The sequence below is a fragment of the Monodelphis domestica genome, chromosome 2 (genome assembly GCF_027887165.1).
Source record: "Monodelphis domestica isolate mMonDom1 chromosome 2, mMonDom1.pri, whole genome shotgun sequence".
NCBI lineage: Eukaryota > Metazoa > Chordata > Mammalia > Didelphimorphia > Didelphidae > Monodelphis > Monodelphis domestica.
Genome location: NC_077228.1, coordinates 198692554 through 198716506, shown reverse-complemented (window position 1 = coordinate 198716506; position 23953 = coordinate 198692554). Strand labels below are relative to the sequence as shown.

The 23953-nt window shown below is 36.3% G+C and overlaps 1 protein-coding gene across 4 annotated transcripts in view; it reads left to right on the top strand.

The window, feature by feature from the left end:
• The window catches only part of SOCS7 (suppressor of cytokine signaling 7), a 48609-nt gene that overhangs the window by 7247 nt on the left and 17409 nt on the right, over positions 1–23953 (top strand). For 2 of the 4 annotated variants that reach the window (XM_007482333.3, XM_001366767.4), the window contains exons 2-7: positions 2811–2875; positions 5638–5742; positions 6236–6337; positions 7260–7390; positions 8102–8270; positions 11399–11527. In XM_007482333.3, coding sequence (XP_007482395.1) covers positions 2811–2875; positions 5638–5742; positions 6236–6337; positions 7260–7390; positions 8102–8270; positions 11399–11527 — 701 coding nt within the window. The remainder of the gene's footprint in view (positions 1–2810; positions 2876–5637; positions 5743–6235; positions 6338–7259; positions 7391–8101; positions 8271–11398; positions 11528–23953) is intronic. The other 2 variants (XM_056816823.1, XM_007482335.3) reach the window with 2 other exon arrangements.

Sequence of the window (23953 nt, the reverse complement as noted above, 5' to 3'; positions counted from 1 at the left end):
GCATTTTGAGTACTGCCATTCCTCTGTGTTTGGCACCAAAGAGACTATAGTCTCCAGCATGGGCAGATGGCAGAGTAATGTAGTTTTCTTTGGAAAAAGGCAAATGGCCAAGTGGCTGAGGTGTGAACCTTTTGAAAGGCCAATGCTTTAGGTTTCTGCTTATTGAATTTAATGTTGTGCCCCCAACGCATTTAAAAAAAAAAATCATTCTGGAAGCTGTGTAGCAGAATAAAAGATGTCTATTCACTGAAGTTAAATCTTCCTTTAAGGAGGACCATATATGTTAGAAATGAGCTTCAGATAGCTATAGGCAACATGATAAGCACTTTTGAATATATCTTATTTTTATATGACCAACTGAATTATTCAGGGGTAGGTTTTACAGAGTGTGTCAGTGTGCCTGTTACCAGCATGAATAAGGTACAGGGAAGAATTGAAAAGTAGCCAGGTTGAGGAAACTAGATAGCTTCTCAGTTTTCCTCCTTAGTTAGGTCTTTACAATATAGCTTCTTTTTTTTTTTTAAAGGTATGGGAGTAGTGGCATCTGTTTTACATTGGCTAGGACAGTTCTCTTGTAAAGGAGGCAAGGCTGTGCTCCTTCTTTAGCTTATATTCTATCAGGGGTGGCAGGAACACATTTATATAGTAAAAAAAGTTTATTGAAATGGATAGGCATGAACAGCTGGGGTGGAGGTCATGTAAGAGGTGGTATTTGAGCAGACCTTTGAAGGAAACCAGGGATTTCTGGTCAAGGTCAATGGCTAGAGAGCCTGGCCTGGAGATGGGAGGTCCTGGACTCAAATGTGACCACAGACACTTCTGGCTATGTGACTCTGAGCAAGTCACTTAACCCCTGTGGCTTATTCCTTAATCATGTGCCTGCCTTGGAATTGATCTTAGTATTGATTCCAAGTCAGAAGATAAGAGTTTAATTTAAAAAAAAATCCTTAGAGGTTAAAGCAGAGGTATTTTGAGCTTGGGAGATGATCTATCTAAAGATGGAAGATGTAATGTGTATGAAGAATAACAACATAAATAATATAAAAACAATAGTCTGGCTATAACTGTATTTTGACCTTAGAGGTAATAGGGAGCCCCACTGGATTTTGAGCAGAAGAGTAGCATGATCAGAAATGTGCTTTAGAAAAAAAAATCACTTGGGCAGCTGTGTGCAATATGGATTTAAGAAGAGACTTGAGTAAGGGAGACCAGTTAGGAAGCTATTGCAAAAGTAGTCCATATGATTAAAGAGGACAGACAGAGAGATGATGTGCAGAGAGAATCGTTACATGCCAAATACTGAACTGGGTGGTGGAGATACCAACAATAAAAAAGGAGGGGGAGGGACACCTGCTTTCAAGGAGTTTCCCTGTGCCCCCAGTATAACTCCCCTTTAACTTCTCATGTCTATAGAAAGCATAGTTTTCCTTTCAAAGAGATCTTGTCTTAGTGGATCAGCATTAAAACTAGTTTAGATTTGAGACTGAACATTTGAGGAGGAATAAGCCAACTTGTTTGGCTTTGCTATATGTAATATATATGAAATGAATTTTTCATGAATATTTAAAGGGGGTAGGGAGCATTTCAGGGAGGAGGGGTATTAGGGAAGACTTCATATAAAAGGTTGCATTTAAGCTGAGTCTTGATGGAAAGCCAGAGGCAGAGGTAAGGACGGAAACCATTCCAAGTATGGGTTTGTCTTCTTTAGGAATATTCTGGTTTCTTATGGAGCAGCCAGGTGTAACTGAGGTATTAGTATGACCATGACTTTTCTGTGATGTTTTCTCAGGAGAGAGTTTGTTTTCAGGTTGGTGTCCAGGAGGAAACCCAAGTTCTTAATTTCATAAAGATACCTTCCTGGGATAGAAGATAATGCTGATGACATTCAGGACAGAATTTGAGAGATTAAGAGTAGGAAGGCTTGGGGAAAGGTGTGGATTAGGGAACAAAAAAATTAAGTCTAGAAGTAGACTTATGATAATAGGCTTTCCTGTTTTCTTCATTGATTTCATTTAGGTGGAATGGGGTAAGAAGCCTTTCAGGGTGAGCAGCCATTAGCCAGTGATGGACAGATGATGAGGCTTTGACTAGATTCAAGAAAATGCCTATTAGGAGAACTTAGAGGAAAGCATTACATATCATCCTTAAGCAGTTCAGAGAGGACAAGAATTGGTCTCTTTGGGTTCTGGACTATGCCCAGCTCCCTCACTATGGGAGCTCACTTGCTAATTGATGCTTAAGGTTTTCAATTTGACTATTCCCTGGGGTCTTTCTTGAGAGCTTGGCGGCCTCCTGGTTTATTTGTGCAAAATTGGTCGAGAACTACATGTGTCTCCAGTTACTGTCCCCAAGTCTAAGCTCATTCCATGGGTATCTTATAAAGCTTCCCATTCTAACAGCAGTTCCCAGTGGGAAAATCGATGCTATGCTCTGGCTTCCATTCAGGTTTGGAGCCTCTTTCTTGGCTCTCATATGAAAATCGACTCTGCATCTGATTCCTTCCTCCTGAAATGGATTTGCTAATTACTACTCAAGGTATTTTACTCTTTTAATGTGCTGGGGTATGGATAAAGATCCATAGGGATTTCTTATTGCTTTGTAGGCTATTGAATTCTGAAGGCAAATCTGTTCAAAAAGCTGCTTAATTATTTCATTTCCCCACCTTTTACATTTTAGGCTTTATTACAAGATTTTTACCAACAGTGACTAGGGATTTCTTTTGTTTTTCAATGTATCTGAAATTAAGTTTTCCAGTGAATTCAATGCTCAGGTTTTCTTTCTCCTCATTCTTTTTTTTCCCCCTCTCCCAGGAAACCCAGGTTGACAAGAACTCAAAGTGCCTTTTCTCCGGTCTCCTTCAGCCCCTTCTTCACAGGTAAGCTAGGTATACTTGTCCTTCTGGTCACTTCTTTTACAATATCTCTTAAGAATCTATCCCTTTCTATTGCTACCAGACTAGCTCAGGCCCCCATTGCTCCTCACCAAGCCTTTTTCTTTCTTTCTTTCTTTAAAAAAAAACCCTTATTTTCTGTGTCAGTAATAACTAAGACAGAAGGGCAAGGGCTAGGCAGTTAAGGATAAGTAACTTGCCCAGAGGTCACACATCTAGCAAATGGCTGAGACCCCAGGTCCTCCTGACTCCAGGCCTGGAACTTTATTCACTGTGCTACCTAGCTCTCCTCTCATTAAGACTTTCATAATAATCTCCTTATTGGTCTCTTTTCACATATCACATGTTCTGTAGCCTAGCTAAATTAGCTTTGTTGCTATTCCTCACATATAACATTTTATCTTCTAGCATTGTACAAATCTATGCTTTGTACAAATTGATATCCATATCTGGAATACACTCCCTCCTTACTGCCACCTTTTAGAGTCTCTAGTTCCATTCAAAGTTTAGCACAAGCACGACCTCCTTCATGAGGCCTTTCCTGATTTCCATGTCCCCAAAGGCTAATCTGTCCCCCCCCCCCCAATTATCTTGTAGTTTCTTTGTATAAATTTTATTCGTCATTTGCATATATATTATTTCTCCTGAAAGAATATAAACTTCTTTAGGGCAGGGTCTTCTTCATTTCTGTCTGCTTACCTAATGCCTGGTATATAGTATCTGCTAGGTGCTTGGTAAATATTTGCTGACTGAATTCTGAAGCCTAAGAGGAAGAGTGGACCTGTTACAGATCTGTTACAGAAATGCCCTTCTGGATGGGCCACAGGGCTGTTTTTAATGACGTTAAGTATATTATGGAATTTTAGGACTGATTGAACACAAAGAAGGATGAATGCTTGTCACATGTAGTAAAGGGCACTTGCCTATAATTAGGTAGCCTCAATGAGATGTATACATTCATATTATAATATGAATATTAAAAGTAAAAATTGCTAATTTATATGACACAAGACCTACAAAACTCCTAGTGCTGCCCAAACTAGATTAAAATGTAATTGGGAAATGTTTGGCAAAATAAATAAAAATACAACATAATGTTAATTTGTTATTTTCTAAGTTAATATGCTGTTTAAGGGGATCCTTATAATTTTCATTTTCTGTTTGAGTTTGACACCACTGTCCTGGAGGATCTAAGGGTTAGCTAGTGGACTGGATTCAGGATTATATAATCTTTTTTAAAAGACTTCTGGTAAAGGGGATTAGGTAGTCTTCCTATGTTGCCTGTTCTTGTGTCTGGTTGCTTGTGCAACTGTTAGGGAGGTTCTTTGTGTCCAGTGTAAATCTCTTATTGTAGCATTAGCAGAGAGCATAAGGAAGGGAGATTTGATGTCTTTTATGGAACAGCTTCCTGATTTGTGTGAGGAGGCTGTTTAGATAGTGTTATGCCTCTGCTTGAATGGGCTGTAGTGATGAATAGTCTTTATCAAAATAAAGCCATAAATCTTTGTTATTTAGCACTTTGTGTTGAACTTTGATGAGAAGCCCTGAGCAGTCAAAAAATCTTTTTGAAATTCTTTCTGAACTCTCCCAGATTTTGTACCCTTGCCTTAATATGGTGATATTGAAGAAATATCAGAACTGCCCAGTAGTTTGTTTTCCTATGTATATAACATGGGGAATGATATCACATTGCCCTAAACCTTGAATTTAAATAATCTTTTTTTCCCCAATTACTAATTTCTCCCTCCTTGAAGTTGAGAATGCTCAGATTTGTTGAATGAGTCAAGGGTCTTTTTATAGACTCCCTAAATTTTCTTGATTTCATATGCAACTTATAAGAAATGATTTACATTCACCATTTTGGACATCTTCATTCTCACATCAGTGAAATAAATTGTTAGGAGTTGGATTTTAGTGACTGACTTGATTTTGCATTATTAGGACTTGACTCCATAGCAAGTCCTATATGCGGCACTAGATTTTGGCAGATGCTGTTAGATGCTGCTCTGATTACTTTTTGGATTCTCCCCCCCCCCCCCCCCCCCACTCCATAGTTCTCTCAGGTCTCTATAATAGTCATGGTGGTAATATAAGCTCCTTTTATTCTGGAATTCTTTTGATTCTGATGGAGGTGTTGACCACTGTTTATTACTGAGGGATTGACTTTTTGTCTTCTGAATGAAGCTAACATTCTTTCACCAACTTCTTACTGAATTGTTCTTATAGCTGTTGTGACCTTTTACTGGAGTGATTTTTGGGGGTATAGGTGTGGTTTTCAGCCTGTGGGAGTTTTCGCTTTTTGGATTACTCTCAGATTTAAAAATCAGAACCATATAGAAGGAAATAATTGATTCATAGTCTTAACTTTTGTGTTCTTGTCAAGGTCCTCACAAATATTTTCTTCTTGCAAGTGCCCTGCCTTATTTGTTTGTTTCAGAAATATGTGAATATGAATTGTTTTTGACAGATGTTTTGACAATATGTTTTTGACAGAACCTAGATTATGGATCTTAAGCCTGTTTCTACATATCATTTCAACAAATACTTATTATTTGGTGCTTAATATTCAAAATAGTTAATTGTGTTTAATTTTTTTTATCACTGTGCAGTGAAAACTTAAGCCCTACAAAATAGGTATTGGACTTTTCAAGAGTTGTGGCCTCTCCAGCCATCCTTGACCTCTGCTTGCTTCAGCCTCTGCTTTGTACCTTTCTGTAACATGCTTGCTCCATGAATCAATCCCTTAGGTGAAACGGTGTCACTTGTGGACGTGGACATTTCTCAGCGAGGTCTGACCTCTCCACATCCTCCAACTCCCCCTCCTCCTCCACGAAGAAGCCTCAGCCTCCTAGGTATAGTGCTTCTCCTCTTCATTCTTTCCTGTCCTTTGGGAGGTGGGGCAGAAGGAGTACTTGAAAGATAGGTTTTACTTTAGAAGGAGGCAAGTGAGCCCATGATGGATTTCTAATTCTGACCTCTCTGGTTTCTTACAATCCTTTCTCCCTTCCTTTGCCTCCCTGAAGCTGAAGTTCTTGCATGTTGTGATACCATTGCTGCTGCATTGGCTCCAGTTTTTCATTTCTGCTTTTCCCTTGGGTCTCCTTTCACTGAACTACTTTAGAAAGAGAATCATTATTTTCCCCAAAACACATTCCACCCAGATCTTTCTCCCATTCTGCATGTTAATTCCAGCCAACTTAAGATAGTTAAAGGGATTTTTAACCCTTCAAAGGCAGGATGAAGGGTTAGTTCTTTTTGCTTTAGTGGATGTCCTGTTGCTTGCTACCCCCACTGCTTGCTTTGTTCTCCCATTTCTGAACTGCTTGCTTTTGTTCTCTCTTCTAGATGATATCAGTGGGACGCTGCCTACATCTGTCCTAGTGGCTCCGATGGGGTCTTCCCTGCAGTCTTTTCCCTTGCCTCCACCTCCTCCGCCCCATGCCCCAGGTCAGCTTAGCTTTAGTGGCAAGACTTGAGAAAGTAGGGCATGTGGTGTGATTAGCCTGGGGGGTGTTCATGTGGTAGGGGTTTGGGTTTGGGATGGGTGATGAGTGATGGGAAGAATTCTATTTGAAAAATCCAAAACTATAAGAAAACTTAAGTCTTGCCTCCTTGGCTAGGCTAGATTGCTAAGATGAGTCTGAGCTGTCCATTCTTTAACATCTTTCTTTTGTAAGCGAAGATTTATTTTGTGAAGTAAAAGATCAGCTTTTATTAGGACCTGGAGTCCCCTTATTGAATATTCTCTTTGTTTGCTACTAGGAGTGACTAGTTTGTAGGCCCTGCTTAGCTGTTGATCAAGAAATTGCCCAAAGCTTTCTCTTTTAATAGTAGAAGGGCTTTATGAATAGTACTATGGTTTTGCTAAGCTTTTGGTTTTTACTGCAGCCTTTTAAAGAAGTACCAAACATGTAGCAGTCAATACCCACTTTTGCCAGCCTACCAGGAAATTAATAAAATAAAATAAAATGAATGGATTGAACATTCTTTTCTACTTGCCTGGTGTAAATTGTTACTCTCCCTGGGCAAGTAGGCGAGTGACTATTTCCAAGGCTGTTTTACCTGGAACTTTACCTCGATGTGGGAGAAGTTGGAATCTGCTCTAGGCTGGTGAAGTCCCTGAAGTAGTCACCTTAGTCAGGTTAGTGAGTTGCTCCCTTTTTCCTCTGGTGGGGTGAAAGACCCCAACCCATCCTTCACTAGCCTTCATAGCACACATAAGCCCACACAGCTTTCCTCTGGCCCATCAAGCTTTCTCCTATTGCTTTGGCTTTTCCCTTTTCCAGCTTAGCCTCTAATGCTTTGCCCCACTCCCAGAAATTAATATCTGTTTTGGGGGAGTGAACAGATGACCTCTGTTGCCCTGCAGATGCATTTCCCCGGATTGTACCCATCCGAGCTACTGAATCCCTACATAACCAACCCACCCAGCACCTTCAATGTCCTCTCTACCGACCTGACTCTAGCAGCTTTGCAGCTAGCCTTCGGGAATTGGAGAAGGTAGGATTGTGCTGGGGACCAGAGGTACCTTCCTTCCCATACTCCAATTCCATACCCCACCACTGGGGTGCCTACTATTCCTTGGCCTTCCCAGCTTTTCCTTTAGGGCAGGGGTTCTTAACCTTTTTTGTGTCAGAGACCCCTTTGGTAGTCTGATGAAGCCTAGGGACCTTTTTTAAGAAGAAAATTTCTTAAAATGCATAAACACATAGGATTCAAAAGGAAATAATTTATATGGAAATATAGTTAAATTTAAAAAAGTTCACAGACTCCAGATTAAGAACCCCTGCTTTAGGGGAAGGATGGTTTTCTTTGCCCCATTTGCCTATAGTTAAAATATGGTCTACTCTTGTTAAGTACAAGGAGAAGGAAGGGGAAATTAGATTAATTCATAAAGACTTTTGAATGGTAGAGAGAATCTTGTTTGGGGGTGGGAATTTATATAAGTAGCTGGATCACTAGCCATATTAGTTTATACCAGTGCTTCTTTGTGCCCCTGGTCATGGAAATAGTAGAATTACTTTCTTGGGATTGTAAAGGTCTAAAAAAATAAGGGGTTTATTGTCCATTGCTAATAGGCAGGGCTGTTCCCAACATATTTAGCCACCAAAATATTTTGAGGATGTATTTTTCTTATGGTGGGATGGACTGTTTTAAATCATTTACCATTTCTCAACTCTGTTAACCAAAACCTTGTTTTTGTCTTGGTAGTGTGGTTGGTATTGGGGGCCTATGAATTGGGAAGATGCTGAAATGAAGCTGAAGGGCAAGCCAGATGGCTCCTTCCTGGTACGGGACAGTTCTGATCCCCGATATATCCTGAGCCTCAGCTTCCGATCCCAGGGAATCACGCACCATACCAGAATGGAGCACTACAGAGGTAAGAGCAGATCCCTGTGAAGGGCTTTATAATTACAGTATTTTAGAATTGGAAAGTACTTTAGAGATGAGGTTGAGGTCCAGAGAAAAGAGCATCAGTGGTCATTTTCATGCTTACTGTAGTTAGACCCTTGCCTTAGAATTTTTAGGCAGGGGAAATTGTGTAGTGCAAAGAAGTAGAAAACACCGTCCTTACCCTTGAGATATTTACAGTCTATTCAGGTACTACTCAAGTTTATGTTGTTTGGCCTATATATAAACTTGTTTCAGTACTTCCTTTCAAAATACATTGCCCAGGGAGCTCCTGCTTGAGAGTTTGAATGAGTTCCATTATTTCCAGATAGCCATCTCTGCTACCTCACTTAAAAAGGGGGGGGGGGGGGGGAGAAGGATTAGACTGTAAATAGAAAGAAATAAGACAAACAAGACTTCCATGATGGCAACAGAGGAGAGAGTAAGCAAATAGCCACTAGAATAAATTGGGGGGGGACTGTATTGGGGTCAGAGACACAGAGAAGAGTCTATTTAATTTAAGGGTTTTCTTAGTAACATGTTTGCTGAGTAAGAGAGAGTGACCATGATCACTGGGGAGGTTTCCAGTAATAAGTAGCACTGTAATCCTTTTGATAGGAAAGCTGCCTGCAGGCCTCCTCCTTCTTGAGCTCCTAGAACGAACTGGCGCCTAGCCCTGTCCACAGGAAGTGAGCGAATTCCAGAGGCTGTTCTCTACCTCACTTCCTGCGCCTCACACGTACCAATGGTGGCTTAAGCTTGGCTTGGGACAGCCCAGGTGGGCAGTTAGCTATCTCTGATTTGCCATTGACCAACACATGCCCGTGTACTGTGGATGTGCACAATTTTGGGTGCTAGACCAAGCAAGATAGAGATTTTAAAAATCACAATCCGCCCTGAGGATGATTGGGGGACTATTCTCCCCAATTGATCACTAAACATAAGTGGCTTTGACTATAATTATACTTAACATCTAGAGATATTTGCTGTTAGTAATTCTAGCTCATATGAACTGGACAGATGTGCAAGTGGAGTTTTTTTGCATTGATCTCCTAGTCCTGTTTTGAACTTCTTGGCATAGTATTCTCACCAGCTCTTTCAGCCTATCAGCATGATAATAAAAATGTCCCTCTAAGCTTTGAAGCCATTTAGACAGAAGTCCTTTTTAGGAGGAACATAAGGTCAGTGAGCCTTCAGCTACCAAACTCTCATTATCAAATGATACTTAACTCTCCCAAAATCTTGTTTGATTAGAAGTTGACTTGTTACTATTTTAAGGAAGTTGGATTTTCACTTTTTTATTTATTTATTTTATTATTGCCCAAAGGCTTGTGGTAATAATTGGGGTTTGATCTTGATAATAATAAACCCTCCATCATATCTGTATACATTCCAAAGAAATGGGAATGTACAGATCCTTTGAGGATGTTATTTGTTTACTTAAGGTAGCAATCTTAACTTTCCCCCTTCTCTATGTTTAGTCTAATGGAGCTCATAATGTTAGGCAAGCTCTTCTTCCTACTGTTTTTGAGCACTTTCTTGTCTTTCCTTCTCTTTGCTTCATTCTGATGACCTCAGCAGAGTCTGCATCACTTTTGTGGCAGGAGTTGGTCATTTAGGTCAGCATGAACTCTATTTTCATCATTCTCTAGTAGACACACACACACACACACACACACACACGAAGAAGGAGAGGAGGAATAGGTCAGCATGAACTCTATTTTCATCATTCTCTAGTAGATACACACACACACACACACACACACACACACACACACACGAAGAAGGAGAGGAGGAAGGAACTTGATTCCAAAGGCTTGGGAATTAATTGGTGTAACTGTGGGTCAGCTTCTGCCTTTTTCCCCCAGCTGTTCTTCAAAAAAATTGCAGCACGAAGCACTTTGATAAACCAGTGAAAATGACAAATGACTAGACCGCAGAAAAAAGTAAAGAGATAAATGTTTGACCTTCACATTCCAGGTAGGGAAGGTACTAGAAACAACCATTTTAAATGCCTCTCCAGTTGCTTTTTTTCCCTTCCCAAAGATGCTTTTCTTTTGGGAATCAGTAGAGTTTTTTAATAGAAACTTTATATAGCTTTTAGGTACCAGTTAGCAGTGGAACATTTGTCTTCTTTTTAAATAGAGACACCTTGAATAGTGAACCATCCCCTTCTCTGATCAGTATCACTTTTTAGGGCAGAACCTTTTAGATGCCACTGATATCCTGCTTTTAAAAAACAAGCATCCAGAATATTTAGCTTCCTTCTTTTCACTGGGAACCTAAAATTTCAAGGGGAAATCTTCCTAACTTGGGACTTGGGAATCTGTAGGTAAAGAGGAGAAGATTGCAAGTGTCACAGCTTTCTGTCTTGTCTATCCCTTGCTTAACACAAGAAGACAAAGAGATCCCTAAAGATTTAACTCATTGATTTTTTTTTTAGTGTCACTATTCATATCTTTACCATTATTTTAATTATTTGATGCCCTGGAATCCTGTAGTGAAAGGTAAAGCCTAAAAATGAATTTGGAATGGATAAGGAATTAGGGTTCTTTCAAAAAGATACAGTTTGGAGGTGATTCAATTCCTGGATTTTAGCTTTCAAAAATTGTGGGTTATGTGGTTCCTTCTAATATCTTCAATATGACAGTGTTCCCTTTTTGTAGCTTACTTGACTTACATCATCTTAATACAAATTAACTGTTACTTCAGTATTGCCATTAAAAGCAGTGCCATTTTTCTAATGTAGTTCCTAATATAGTGGGTTTGGCATTCCACAATGTTTTGCCTTGTCAGATGTTACCATGAACCTGAAAAGGTTTGAGACTCATTGTTATGATAAAGAAAACATCCCTACTTTCTTTTTTTAAAACCTTTACATTCTGTCCTAGAATCAATATTAAGTATTGGTTCCAAGGCAGAGGAGGGTTGGGCAGTTGGGTTAAGTGACTTGCCTAAGGTTACATAATTGGGAGGTGTCTGAAACTAGATTTGAACCCAGGACCTCCTATCTCCAGCCCTGAGCCACCTAGCTAACTCTTGTTTCCACCCCCTTCCCCTCTCCCCGCCACCCCTTCCTCGACTTTATCTAATATGCCTTTATTTTCTGATATAAAGGAACTTTCAGCCTCTGGTGTCACCCCAAGTTTGAGGACCGTTGCCAGTCAGTGGTGGAATTTATCAAGAGAGCCATTATGCACTCTAAGAATGGGAAATTTCTCTATTTCTTAAGGTCAAGAGTTCCAGGTAAGTTTTTTAGTGTTTTCTAACTCACTTGAATATGATACTGTTCTATTTGAAGCTATTGTTTTATATTTTTATTTTTAACATTGGTTTAAAAAAAATTTGAGTTCCAAACGCTCTCCCTCCCTACCCTCTTCTCCCCCACTCATTCAGAAAACAGAGTATGTCAGTTATACATGAAAAGTCATGCACAAATTTCTGTATTAGCCATGTTGCCAAAAAAGAAAGTGAAAAAAGTATACTTAAGTCAGACCTCAGTTCATCGGTTCTCTTTCTGGAGGTAGATAGCATTTTTCATCATAGATCCTTTGGAATTCTCTTAGATCATTATATTAATCAGAGTAACTAAATCTTGCCCAATTGACCATCACTGCAATATTGCTATTACCGTGTACAGTATTTTTCTGGTTCTGTTTACTTTGCATCAATTCATATAAATCTTCCCAGGTTTTTCTGTGAAACCTTTCTGCTTGTCACTTCTTCATGGCACAATAGTATTCCATCACAATCATTTACTGCAACTTGTTCAGCCATTCTTCAATTGATGGGCATCTCCTCAATTTTTATTTCTTTCAAGCTGTTGTTTTTTACTGAGATTGTTGTAGCCACTATTCTTGCTGACATGCCAGGTGGTGAATCTTTCATCCTTTTAGCAAATTAAGGATGAGTCTCTCTGGTTATCTGACCATGTGAATAAGAAAACTGATTCCAGTTTTGTCATCCAGGCATCTAGTGAGCAATTGATACTTGGTAGTAGTCCTTTGTTCCTTTTCCCTAGTTATCTGGGCATTTATATGAGAATTTAGTAATATACAATCAGCTGTATAGGATTAATTTGTGCCAAAGTAGAAAAGTAAGCAAGTACTTGCTTAGCAAAGCAATTCTGAATGTCAAAGAAACCAATTTTAATTAGAGCCTGTTAAAAAATTAAAACAAAACAAACCACTATGATTTCTGCCCACTCCTCTTCTAAGCCCACCATCAAACAATAGATATTATTTGTAACTTGCCACCCCTACTAGCAGTGACAGTACAAAGATTGCTCTTCATTTGAGAGATCTCAGCAGTTCCCATCTTTTGCTCCTGTCTTTACTTTTCCTGCCCCCTACATTGGGAGCTGACAGCATAATCCTATTTTAAGAAGGAAATATGGCTTTAACTGGGGAGGGGGGACGAATGATACAGCTTTAGTACATTAGCTAGAATAATGGGAAAAATCTGCAGAATCAAGACTCAATTTAAGATGAGGTTTTGTGATTCTTCTTGGGACCCATTGCAGCCTATGAGTAGGGCTGGCATGGAGAGAATCCCCAAACGTGAAGACTGCAGGAAAATCTCAGGTAAAATGTTTGTCATAGGATTGAGCCAGATTACTGAAACGTTTGAAATCCTGATCATTTAAATAAGACATGCTGGATCATAAATGAACTGTTCTCACTTCCCTTTGGTGTAGTGTCAATGCAGTTGGGTCTCATGTTTGGTAAGAGGGAGAACCTGGGAGCAGTTAGGGCTCTGACTTGCCTGTTGGAATTGTCATCTCTTAGCATTACTTCCCTATGCAAAAAAAGTCATCCATTTGGAAAGAATTTAACTAAGATTTTCATGACTTAAAAGGAATTATTATTAATGACAATTAAATAAAAAAATATATTCTAGTCCAAAAAGGAGATTTTTGAGAGGACAACTCAAAAATAGTTGTGTAGAATAGATAGGTACAAGGAAGGATAGCTTTCTAGGAATGACTGGGCATGTTTGTTGAATGTGGGAGATCTTGAAATTTCTATTAAAAGGAGGTTGGGGAAGAGTTTGAGGATTTTTAATATTTGCAACTGAAATCACCTCCAAAAAAGTTGTTTTACTGGGGTAAAATGGGCAAATCCTTACTTCCTAATTAGCTATTGCTTGCTGTTCATTTTTGCTTGTCCCTATAACGTGGGTAGTATGTGAATTCAGCTTAGCACAAATCCATTTCCATTACTGGAAATACTACAAAAATAATACAAAAAGTACATGTCTTGCCAACTCTTGTTGGGAGAATCATTGTTATATAAAGTATGAAACATTTATTTTAGGTATACAGTAAATAGGAGGGATAAATTATTATAATGCTGGGTACGAGAGGACCAACGAACAGTTGACTTCTAACTTAAAACTTGGCTGATTCCTTATAGGGAGCTGCCAGTAAGGCTTGTAATGACTTACTAGGTGGGGCCTGCCTTGGCATGCTTGTTTTACTCCAACCTTTTGTGGGTTTTGCTACTCTAGAATTCATTTTTGAGGTATTATGTTAAAAGTTTTTTGGAGGATAATTTGTTAAAAAAATCAGGCAGGTCCCCATACCTTTTCCTCTCTCATAGCTTATAGGCCTATATTTTAAGAACCACATACCAAGTGGTTGGAGCTCTGAAATAAGACCACTTATATAGTTAACTATGCCATGTAGTGGCCTAATTGTCAGGGATGTTTTGAAGTCAGGGCAAAAGTTTCTGGACTCTAGGGAATGGTTAGGCTTTGCAAACTGAAGTTTAGTTACCCAGTCTCCCTTTCTCTAAAACCATTTTCCTGTAGAGGTAGGAGAAAGGGGGAGGAGAATGATGTCACTGCTTGGGCAGAAGAATAGCAATTAAGGAAGAACAAGTGTTGATCATACCCTGTCAGTTGCTGATGTTGGATTTTTGTGTGTTTTGAATCCCTTCAATATGACATTGTCCTTTGGCAGCAACAATCCAGATAGGTGGGTTTATTTTGGGCAGAGCTAATTATTTCATGCAACTAATTGGTCAGATCAGCACGGGAGTGTTAATATTGGTTTAAATTGCTGTTTAGGAACCCAGGGGTAGAAGGTAACAAAATAGGCAAGTAGGTATAAAAATCAGATAATCGCATGCTCCCAATGTCCAGATATAGGACATTGATTTAGACCTGGAAAGGTACTTAAAAGTCACTTAGTCTAACTCCTCACGTGACAAATGAGCAGATTCTCAAACCCAATTGTTGTAACTTGTCCAAAGCTATACTGGCAGTAGGTAGTTAAGCTTTCTTGATTTGAACCCAGGTCTTTGAACTCCAAATCCAGAATTTATGGAGTAGACTCATAAATTAGTTAACTTATCAAAAATGTCATGTGGAATTTAGGTATTTCCCCAAACCCCCCTCCACCAAAGCTTTTTCAGTCACAGATTTAATTTAACTAAACTTTAAATGCTTAAATATTTAATTAAACTTTTGAATGTAAATTTAAACTTTAAATATTCTATTAAAAGAATGTTTAAATTAAATTAAAAGAATTAAAAGAGAGGTTAAATTCAAGGAAGGAATGGCCACTAGAATGTTTTATTTAGTAAAAGAAAGACTTTGCTAAAACTAAAAACTAGTATTATTTGAAAATGAGGGAAATGCTAGAAAAGGAGCTCTTTACCTGGGGTCCATGAACTTGGTTTAAAAACTTTTTAATAATTATATTTCAATATAATTGGTTTCGTTTATAATCTTACATGTTTTATGCATTTAGAAACATTCTTAGAGGAGGGGATCCACAAGTGTCCAGACTACTAAAGGGATCTAGAACACAAAAAATGATTTAAGAATCCCTAACCTATAAGCTTTCCTGATAAATACACTTTTACACTATTATCTGCCATAGTTCTAGAAGTGCTAAACTTTGAGAATTTTTTTTAACCCTACTAAGAGGGCAAATTAGAGCTAGACAAAATAGCAATTCATTTAGAGAAACAAAAGGTCTAAAATCTTAAGGGAAATCATAAAAAAAGTAAGAATTAAGAGTAAATAATGTATTTGGATATATAAGTAAACATCAAAATTATTTGATACTAGTTAAGAAATAGACAACCAGATTAGTGAAATGGATTAGATAGGCAAGAATCACGAACCAATTCGATAATCCAGTGCTTGATTAAACCAAAAAATATAAATTATTTGGTAAAGAACTCTATTTGACAAGAACTGGGAAAACAAAAGTTTGACAGAAATTAGTTTTAGATTTATACTATATACTACAAGCTCTAAATGGATTATAATAATAGCTAATACGGTGATTTTATAGTTTGCAAAGCATATTATATATACTACCTTCTTTTCTCACAAATAATCCTGTGAAGTAGATGCTGTTGTATTCTGAAAAAACTGAGGTTGATAAAAATTATGACTTGCCCAAGGTCAGACAGCTAGTAAGAGTTTGAGGCAGGATTTTAATTCAGGTTCAATTGAGTTCAAGTCAATTAACTTACTCACTATGCCAGCTCAACCTCAATATGAAGGTTCATGCCATGAACAATTAGAAGAGAACAAGATCGGTTATCTTTTACAAATTTGACTAGGAGGAAGACTTCTTAAGGGATAGAAGTTATCACAGAATAAAAAATAGATAAATATAAACAAAATCAGTACAACTAAGATAAGCTGTTGATTAGGGGGAAAAAATCTTTGAGCAAATATCTCTGAAAAGGGTCTGATAATCATGTAGAGAATTAAAATGTATATGATCTGAGAAGCCTTCATTCTCCAATGCCCAGCTAGTCAATGGAAGTGAGCAAATAGTTCTCAAAAAAATTACAAATTAACTGTATGAAAGATTCCTCCATGTATGTGATGGATCAGGAATAAAGAATGAGAAAGGTCAGACTTGTAGACTGCCAAAAAAAAAAATCCCTCTATTCAGCATGAAAAATGACTTCAAGAAAATTATCATTGGACATGGCAAACACTGAAAAACATTAGGAGAAAGGAAATTTATTATATTTCAATGATAGGATATGACATTAATGATATGGGAATAATTCTTGAATCAACTATATCAGTATAGTCAGATCACAGACTAGTTTGACAAAGAACAAAGTATGAAGATGGGAAAAAATAAGAATGGAGATTAAAAGAAAGAGGGTATTGTGTGGTGGTATTGAATGCAGCCTTGATAGTACAGCTAGCAATCTGGTTAGTTTGTCTAAACTGTCAAAACTGTGATCATGCCAATGTTTTCCATTAAAGGCTGTAAGAAAAAAATGCAAAATAAAAATCTAAGATATCTAAAAGATAGACATCTAAGAGAAATGTTAAATAAAACAACCCTGAGGTTTCACCTTACACCAGTAAATTGTCAAAAGATGATATAAGATGAAGATAGTCAATGTTGGAGTGCAATGGAAAAATGGACATGTTAATATTCTGAATTGGTCCAGCCATCCTGGAAAGCAACTTGGATTTAGGCCAAGACAGTGATGTTGCTAGGATCAAGAGATCCTGCTTGCTAGGCATATCTCCCAAAGTTGTCAACATTAACTTTTGCAACTTTCAAAATGGTCTTTATTTATAGTGGTCTTGTCCTTGTACAAATTGTCTTCGTGGTTTTGCTCATTGCCTTCTGCATTAGTTTTATACAAGTCTTCAGAAGCTTTATGTCATTAACTAATAGTGTACAATTTGTTCTTCTGATTCTTCATTTTAGATCAATTCATATAACTTTTTAGCTGTTTCTTGAAAATGATCTATTTCCTAATTTCTTAAAGCAGAATAGAATACCTTCACATTCATATATCATAACTAATTATTCCATTCCTCAATTGATGTGCATCCTTTTAGTTTCCAGTTTTTTTGCCACTACAAAAAAGAGCTGCTACACTGGCATAGCATATATCAGACTTATTTGAGGAGTGGGAGGAGAAAATCTTAAAATGTCAGGAAACAATTGTCCAAAATTGTTTATATATATAATTGAAAAAAGAAATACATTTTGGGGAAAAAAGAACTGCTAGCAATATTTTTGAGCACATAGGATTTTTTCTTTCTTTTTTTTTAATCTCTTGATTATTAAATGGAAAGAATAAGACATCTACCTCCCTGGGTTGTGAGGATCAAATGAAATAATATTTATAAAGCACCTAACACAGTGCATGACACATAGTAGGTGTCATATAAAAGCTAGCTACTAGTATTCTTTTTATTATTAACAACCTAGGAGTGGTATAGTTGAATCTATGGCACATACTGTTTTAGTAACTTCTTTTGTATGATTCCCTATTGCTTTACAGAATGCGTCGTACTCATTCACAAATCCAACAATAGTGCATCAGTATGTCTGTTTTCCTGCAGCCCTTCAAACGTATCATTTTCCCTTTTTGTCATCTTTGCCAATCTGATGAGGTGAAGATAAAATCTCAGAATTGCAATTTTCACTTCTAATTGATAGTGATTTTTGAAGCATTTTTATAAACTTATAGATTGGATTTCTTGCTTTGAGAACTGCCTATTCATATTTTTATAGTACATTTCAGTTCCTTATATGTCAGAGAAGTGTGAACTTTGACAGAAGAACTTGTTGCAAAGTTATTTTTCCTCAATTATTTCCTTTTAATTGTAACTTTATTAGATTTGTTTTTTGCAAAAGCTTTTCAATTTCATATCAAAATTATCTGTTTTTATTTTCTATGATCCTTTCTGTCCTTTATTTAATCATGATCTTTTATCAGTAGATCTGATTTTTTCCATATTTCTCAATTTTGTTTAAATGTGACCTTTTATATCAAGATCATATATTCATTTGGCACTTTTCTTAGAATAAGATATGAGGTGTTGGTCTAAATCTAATACCTATTCAATTTTCCCAGTAGTTTTTTTTATTATCATCAAATACTGAGTCTTCTATTTAGCTCAAGTCTTTTAAGTTTATATACCAGTGTACCAGATGCATGGCATCTGTATGTTGTGTAGCTTAATCTGTTCCATTTTTTAATCTATTTTTTAAACCAGTACCTTATTGCTTTGAGAACTATAGCTTTGTAGTATGGTTTGAGATAAGGAACAGCTTTTTTTCCACTTATTTTTGTTATTTCTCATGAGATTTTTTTTTAATCCTTACCTCCTGTCTTAGAATATTAAGGATTAGACAGTTGGGGTTTAGTGACTTGCCCAGGGTCACATAATTAGGATGTATTTAAGGACCAATTTGAAAGCCAGTATTTCTGACTCCCAAGTCTAGCTATCTAAACCACCTTGCTGCTTCTGTGAGATTCTTGACCTTTTTTTTTTGTCTCTATGAGTTCAATTATTATTTTTTCTAGTTCTATAAAATAATCCTTTAATTTGGTGTGACATTGAATAAATTCATTTAGTTAATATGGCCATTTTTATTATATTGACTCATCCTACCAATGAGCAATTAATATTTTTCCCAGTTATTTAGATTTTTAGATTTTTATTTCTATAAAGAGTGCTTTGTGGTTTGTGACCAAGAAAATGTGGGTTTCAAGACTGTGAATTGCCAAAACTGTAAAGATAATTTTTAGTGTCTTGATTTAAATAAAAAATAAATGGTTTCCATGGGAAAAATTCCCAAATATGAAAATACCCAAGTCAGCTGGGTTTTATGGATATTTTAATTAATACAAATGAAGGAATTAAGGAAAGGGAGAGAGAGAGTAGAGTAAATAGTATGAAGGGCCTAGGCTTAAGAGAGACTAGTCAGTCTTTAATCACTCACTACAAGATTTGTCCGAAGCAAAACTCCAGTCCTTCACTGAAATCCTCAACTCCTGAACTGAGTTCAGCGACCCAGCTTCTCCAACTAACTCCAATCTCCATAGTGAACTCCAACTATTCAAATTCAGTAAGTCCCTTCCTTTTAAAGACATTTTTTCTTGTGTCACCTCCCCTAAATTTTCACATCTACCAATCACAGTAGATGTTTTTCCCAGGACTGCCCATTCTTAGTTCTCACCACTCTTTAGTTCTCACCTTCTCTGGGTAGACTAAAAGTTTACACCTCTTTTGTTAAGCTTGCCTTTTGTAAGTTGCTTGACCTTTTAGTGATTAATTTAACCTTTATAGGTACTTAGCACCCTTTTGTATTAGATCTAAAAATAGACCTAGCTTAAGGTTCTAGCTTTACTATAAGTATGAGTTGGGGACTTTTCATTGTTCCATCAGGAGTTTACAACTTTATCTTCCCCTAAAGTATGCCCAAGTATGGGTGGAGTAATGTTCAAATTCCCAATACATTCCTGATCAAGTACCTCCATTTGTTACAATAAGGGAATAGCTTAACCAAATCTTCTAAGGTAGAGTCTGAGCAGTTTTTAAGATTCACAGGTTGTTGTTATAATTTCTTAGGTATCTTGGTAGGAGGATTCCCAAAAGTTTAAATTACATTTTGTAATAGACATTTTTATTTCATTCCTGATTTTATTTCAGTTGTATATAAGAGTAGCTTTTAGATTTAAATATATACTATTTAACATTTTAGGGAAAGATCCATTTAGTTTTATGTTTTCTAGTGTTTTTCATAGAAATGGGTATAGTATTTTGTTGAGATTTTTGTGCATCTGTTAATTATTTTTGTTGAATTTGTTATAAATGTTAAAATGGTTGATGATAATTTTTCTAATAAGAAATCAGTCCTGCATTCCTGTTATAAATTCAGCCTGATCATGATGTTACATCTGTTTAATATGCTCTTTTAGCTCCTTTGCTAATATATATATATATATTTTTTTTAAACTCTTAACTTCTGTCTTAGTATCAACATACTGTTTCAGTTCCAAGGCTGAAGAGCAGTAAGGGTTAGAAAATGGGGATTATTAGGGCTTGCAGTTAGGAAGTGTATGAGGTCAGATTTGAACCTAGGATCGCCTGTCTCCAAGTCTGGCTCTCTATTCACTGAGTCACCTAGCTACCTTGCTTATATTTTATTTAAAATTTTTTCATCTATGTTTATAGGGGATTTTGGTCTTTTTCTACTTTGACTCTTCCTGGTTTATGAATTAAGACCATATCTATGTCATAAGAGGAATTGGGTAGGATCTCTTTTGCTATTTTGCAAACAATTTTGAATATTTCATAGAATTCAATGGATTCATCTGGCCTTATAGTTGACTTTTTTCCTTTGGAAGTTCATTTATGGCTTATTCAAATTCTTCCTCTGAAATTGGGTAGTTTAAATTCCCTATTTCTCATTATGTTAATCTGTGTATTTCATATTTTTGTAAATATTTAAGTTGTAGGGTTTATTGGCACATAGTGTAAGCAAAAATTGTTTCTAGGTTTCTTATTTCTTCTCAATTTATTGTGAATTCTTTTTCATTTTTGTTACTGGCAGTCTGGCAATTATTTGTAATCAAATTAGCCAATAATTTATCCATTTTATGTTTTCTCTTTTTCCCTCTAAAAGCCCCTTATTTTATTAAGTGGTGTTTTTTTTTTGTTTTCAATTTAATTAATCTCTGATTTTTCAGGATTTCTATTTTGGTTTTAGTTAGTTTTTTATTATTAATTTTTCTAGAATTTTTAGTTTCATTGCCAATTCATTGATCTATTCTTTTTAGTTATATATATATATATATGCGCATATATATTTTTTTATCCCAAGGTAAAGTACTTTGTTCGCATCTCCCCCAAAATTGGCATCGAATCATTGTTGTGATTATTATTAACAAAATTATCTATTATTTCTTTGATTTGTTCTATTGACCACCAATTCTTTAGGATTAAGTTACATAATTTCTAGTTGATTTTTAACAATTTAAGGTGGTTCTTTAATATTTTTATTACATTGTCAGTAAAGTACATATGATTTGTTTTTCTGTATTAGTTCTTGAGATGAGATTTTTCTGTTCTAAGACATGATTATTTTTTGCAAAGGTGAACATCTGAAAAATATGTATATTCCTTTCTATTTCCATTAGTAATTGCCAAAGGTCTATCATATCTAGTTTTTAAATTCTGGAAATGCTCAAATTTAAGAATTCCTCAAAGGACCAAGCTGTATCCACTGGGGCAGTACATTTTTTTAAAATCCATAAACAAAGAAAAGGAAAATGATAGGATGAAAACTTTTATTTTAAAGGAAAATTATAATCTTATTATTTGTATTTAAAGTATATTTTTATAAACAAGAGGGAAAGTGTTATTGAATCTATTCCTTTGTAATCACTGATTTAGAAATCACATTTTGAATGCTTTTTTTATAGTTCATTTTCTACAGCCAATATGGTTTTTTGCAAATAAAGTGTATGTCTACCCCTGTTTTAATACTTTATAATGTTAACATATGCATTATTTTAGAGGTAGGACCCTCCATGGCTTCAACCATTGTTGTTATAACTTCAGATCTTCTCTTTTCCCATGTTTTCCTTTATCACTCTTGTTTGATTTTTAAAATAATTTTTTACTTCTTTTTAAAAATTCTTGCTTTGACTACTTCTAGGAATTCTTATTGGACTTGTGTCCATTCTGCATTTTTCTTGGAGACTTTGCTTGTAGAGATTTTTAAGTAATTTTCTTCTTCTGGATTTATATCTTGAGCTTTTGTTCATTTACATCCTTGTGCTTTTCACAGTTTAGGTTGGGGACCTTCAAGCTTTCATTACTCCCAGTATGATTATATTAGGGATGAAGTCTGCCAACTGATTTATCATTTTAGTCCAGCAAGTTTCTCTCAGCATGCCACTGATTTCAAGTTTCAGCAGACTGCTGCTGGACTCAGCCACTATTAGAACTTCAGCTTTACCATCCCCTCCCACCCCACCCCCAGTTAGAGGTGAGAACTAAATCTTGGAATTAGAGCTACCCAATTATAGTTGGCTTCTGAATTCATTCCTTGCTCAGTATTGGCACTGTACAAAAACTCAGACCAACAAGGTGATCTGTAAATAATATATGGCATTTATTCAGAGTTTATGAATTTCAATTCGTATAATGTGCTGCATTTTCAGGAGTAGATTCTTGTTGTTTAATTGTTTTTAGTCATGTCCAATTCTTTGTGACCCCACGTGGAGTTTTCTTGGCAAAGATATTGGAATTGTTTGCTACTTCCTTCTTCATTTCATTTTATAGATGAGGAAATTTAGACAAATAGTATGTGACTTGCTCAGTCACACAGCTAGTGTCTGTCTGAAGCTGAATTTGAATTCAAGAAGATGAGTCTTTCTGACTGTAGGCCCAGTACTCTATCCACTACATCACCTACCTGCCCATCAGAAATAAATACTGTCTGATAATTTTCAAGACAAAGATTCTACAATGAAGATGCTAAACATAATTTGTCTTAAGATAGATTTGCTTCTTTCCGTTTTGGGATCAAAGTAAAAGTACCTTATTATTAAGAATTGATTTAGAGGGCATAGTTTTACTGAACAAAGGACACCCCCAGGCTTTGTTTCACATAATGTTTTCACAGGTAGGTTTCTTTTACTGATAAATGGGAGTAAAAACAAGGCCATTGAGCCTTTCTAATTCATCTAATATCATGGATTAGTTGCATTGCCTGATATTTGTTGACCTTTGGCATTTATACATTTTTTAATGTTTCTAAGCATTTGCTTGCTAAGTAAAATTCACAAAGAAGAAATAGGACTTATCTTTGTGACTTTGGATGTTGAATATGCAATAAGGCCAGATTGGAAGAATAATACTTAGCTGTTGCTAGTGTCTACACACTGGTTGAAAAATAGCAGCTCATTGCTAGAAAAAAACATTTTTATATTTCAGGCATTGTGGCCCTTCTTGTCTTTTGTCCTGAAATCAAGTCCACTTTGCTTATTGACAGTTATATTATCAGGTATAGAAGAAATTTCATTAATAGAGTAATTATTGCTGGAATGAAATTAATTGCCTTCTACCTCACATATTGCAATTTTAGCATTTGTGTCATTGAATTCACTATCTGAAAGCTCACCATTGGATGACTATGATGGAATGTCTTAATGGCTTTTCTTAGAAAATAAGTTATTTTCTTCTGTTTCTTTTATCATCATATTTATTCCCAAGTGTAAAGATTAAAATTTAGGGGAGACTGAGGCAGGTAGAAATTAGTTTCTCTCTACAAGGAGTATTATATTTTTTAGAGGTTTATTGAAGATTAAGGATTAAAGAAAAGACAGGATAAGAAACACATGCCTAGGCCAGAGTGGCCTAGACAAGATAATCTCACATCATGGAAGAGACGCCTCTGCTCCAAAACGGAAGTCCAAAAAGCATCTCAAATGGTGAAATATGTAAGTCTCCTCTAGGCCTGCTTCTAAGATAAAATAGAGCCAGAGGGAGAATTTCAGGCCATTTTAAATGGGTCTCAGTTCATAATTTTCCATTCATAGTTTTAAGTTCTTTATTCATCCTTTCAACTTGGCCTGAGCTCTGGGGATGATATGGAACATGGAATTTGGGAGTTATCCCCAAGCAAGAATATATTTGGTTTAAGATAGAATCAGTAAAATGACTTCCTCTATCGGAATCAATATGTGCTGGCAGGCCAAAATGAGGAATAATTTCCTTTAAAAGCACCTTAGCAACAAAAGCCGCTGTGGCTCAGGTTGCAGGAAATGCTTCCGGCCATCTGGTCAGTTGATCTACTATGACAGACAAAATTTATAATGTCCAGCCTTTGGCATTGTTATGAAATCTATCTGTATCTGTAGGTGCTCA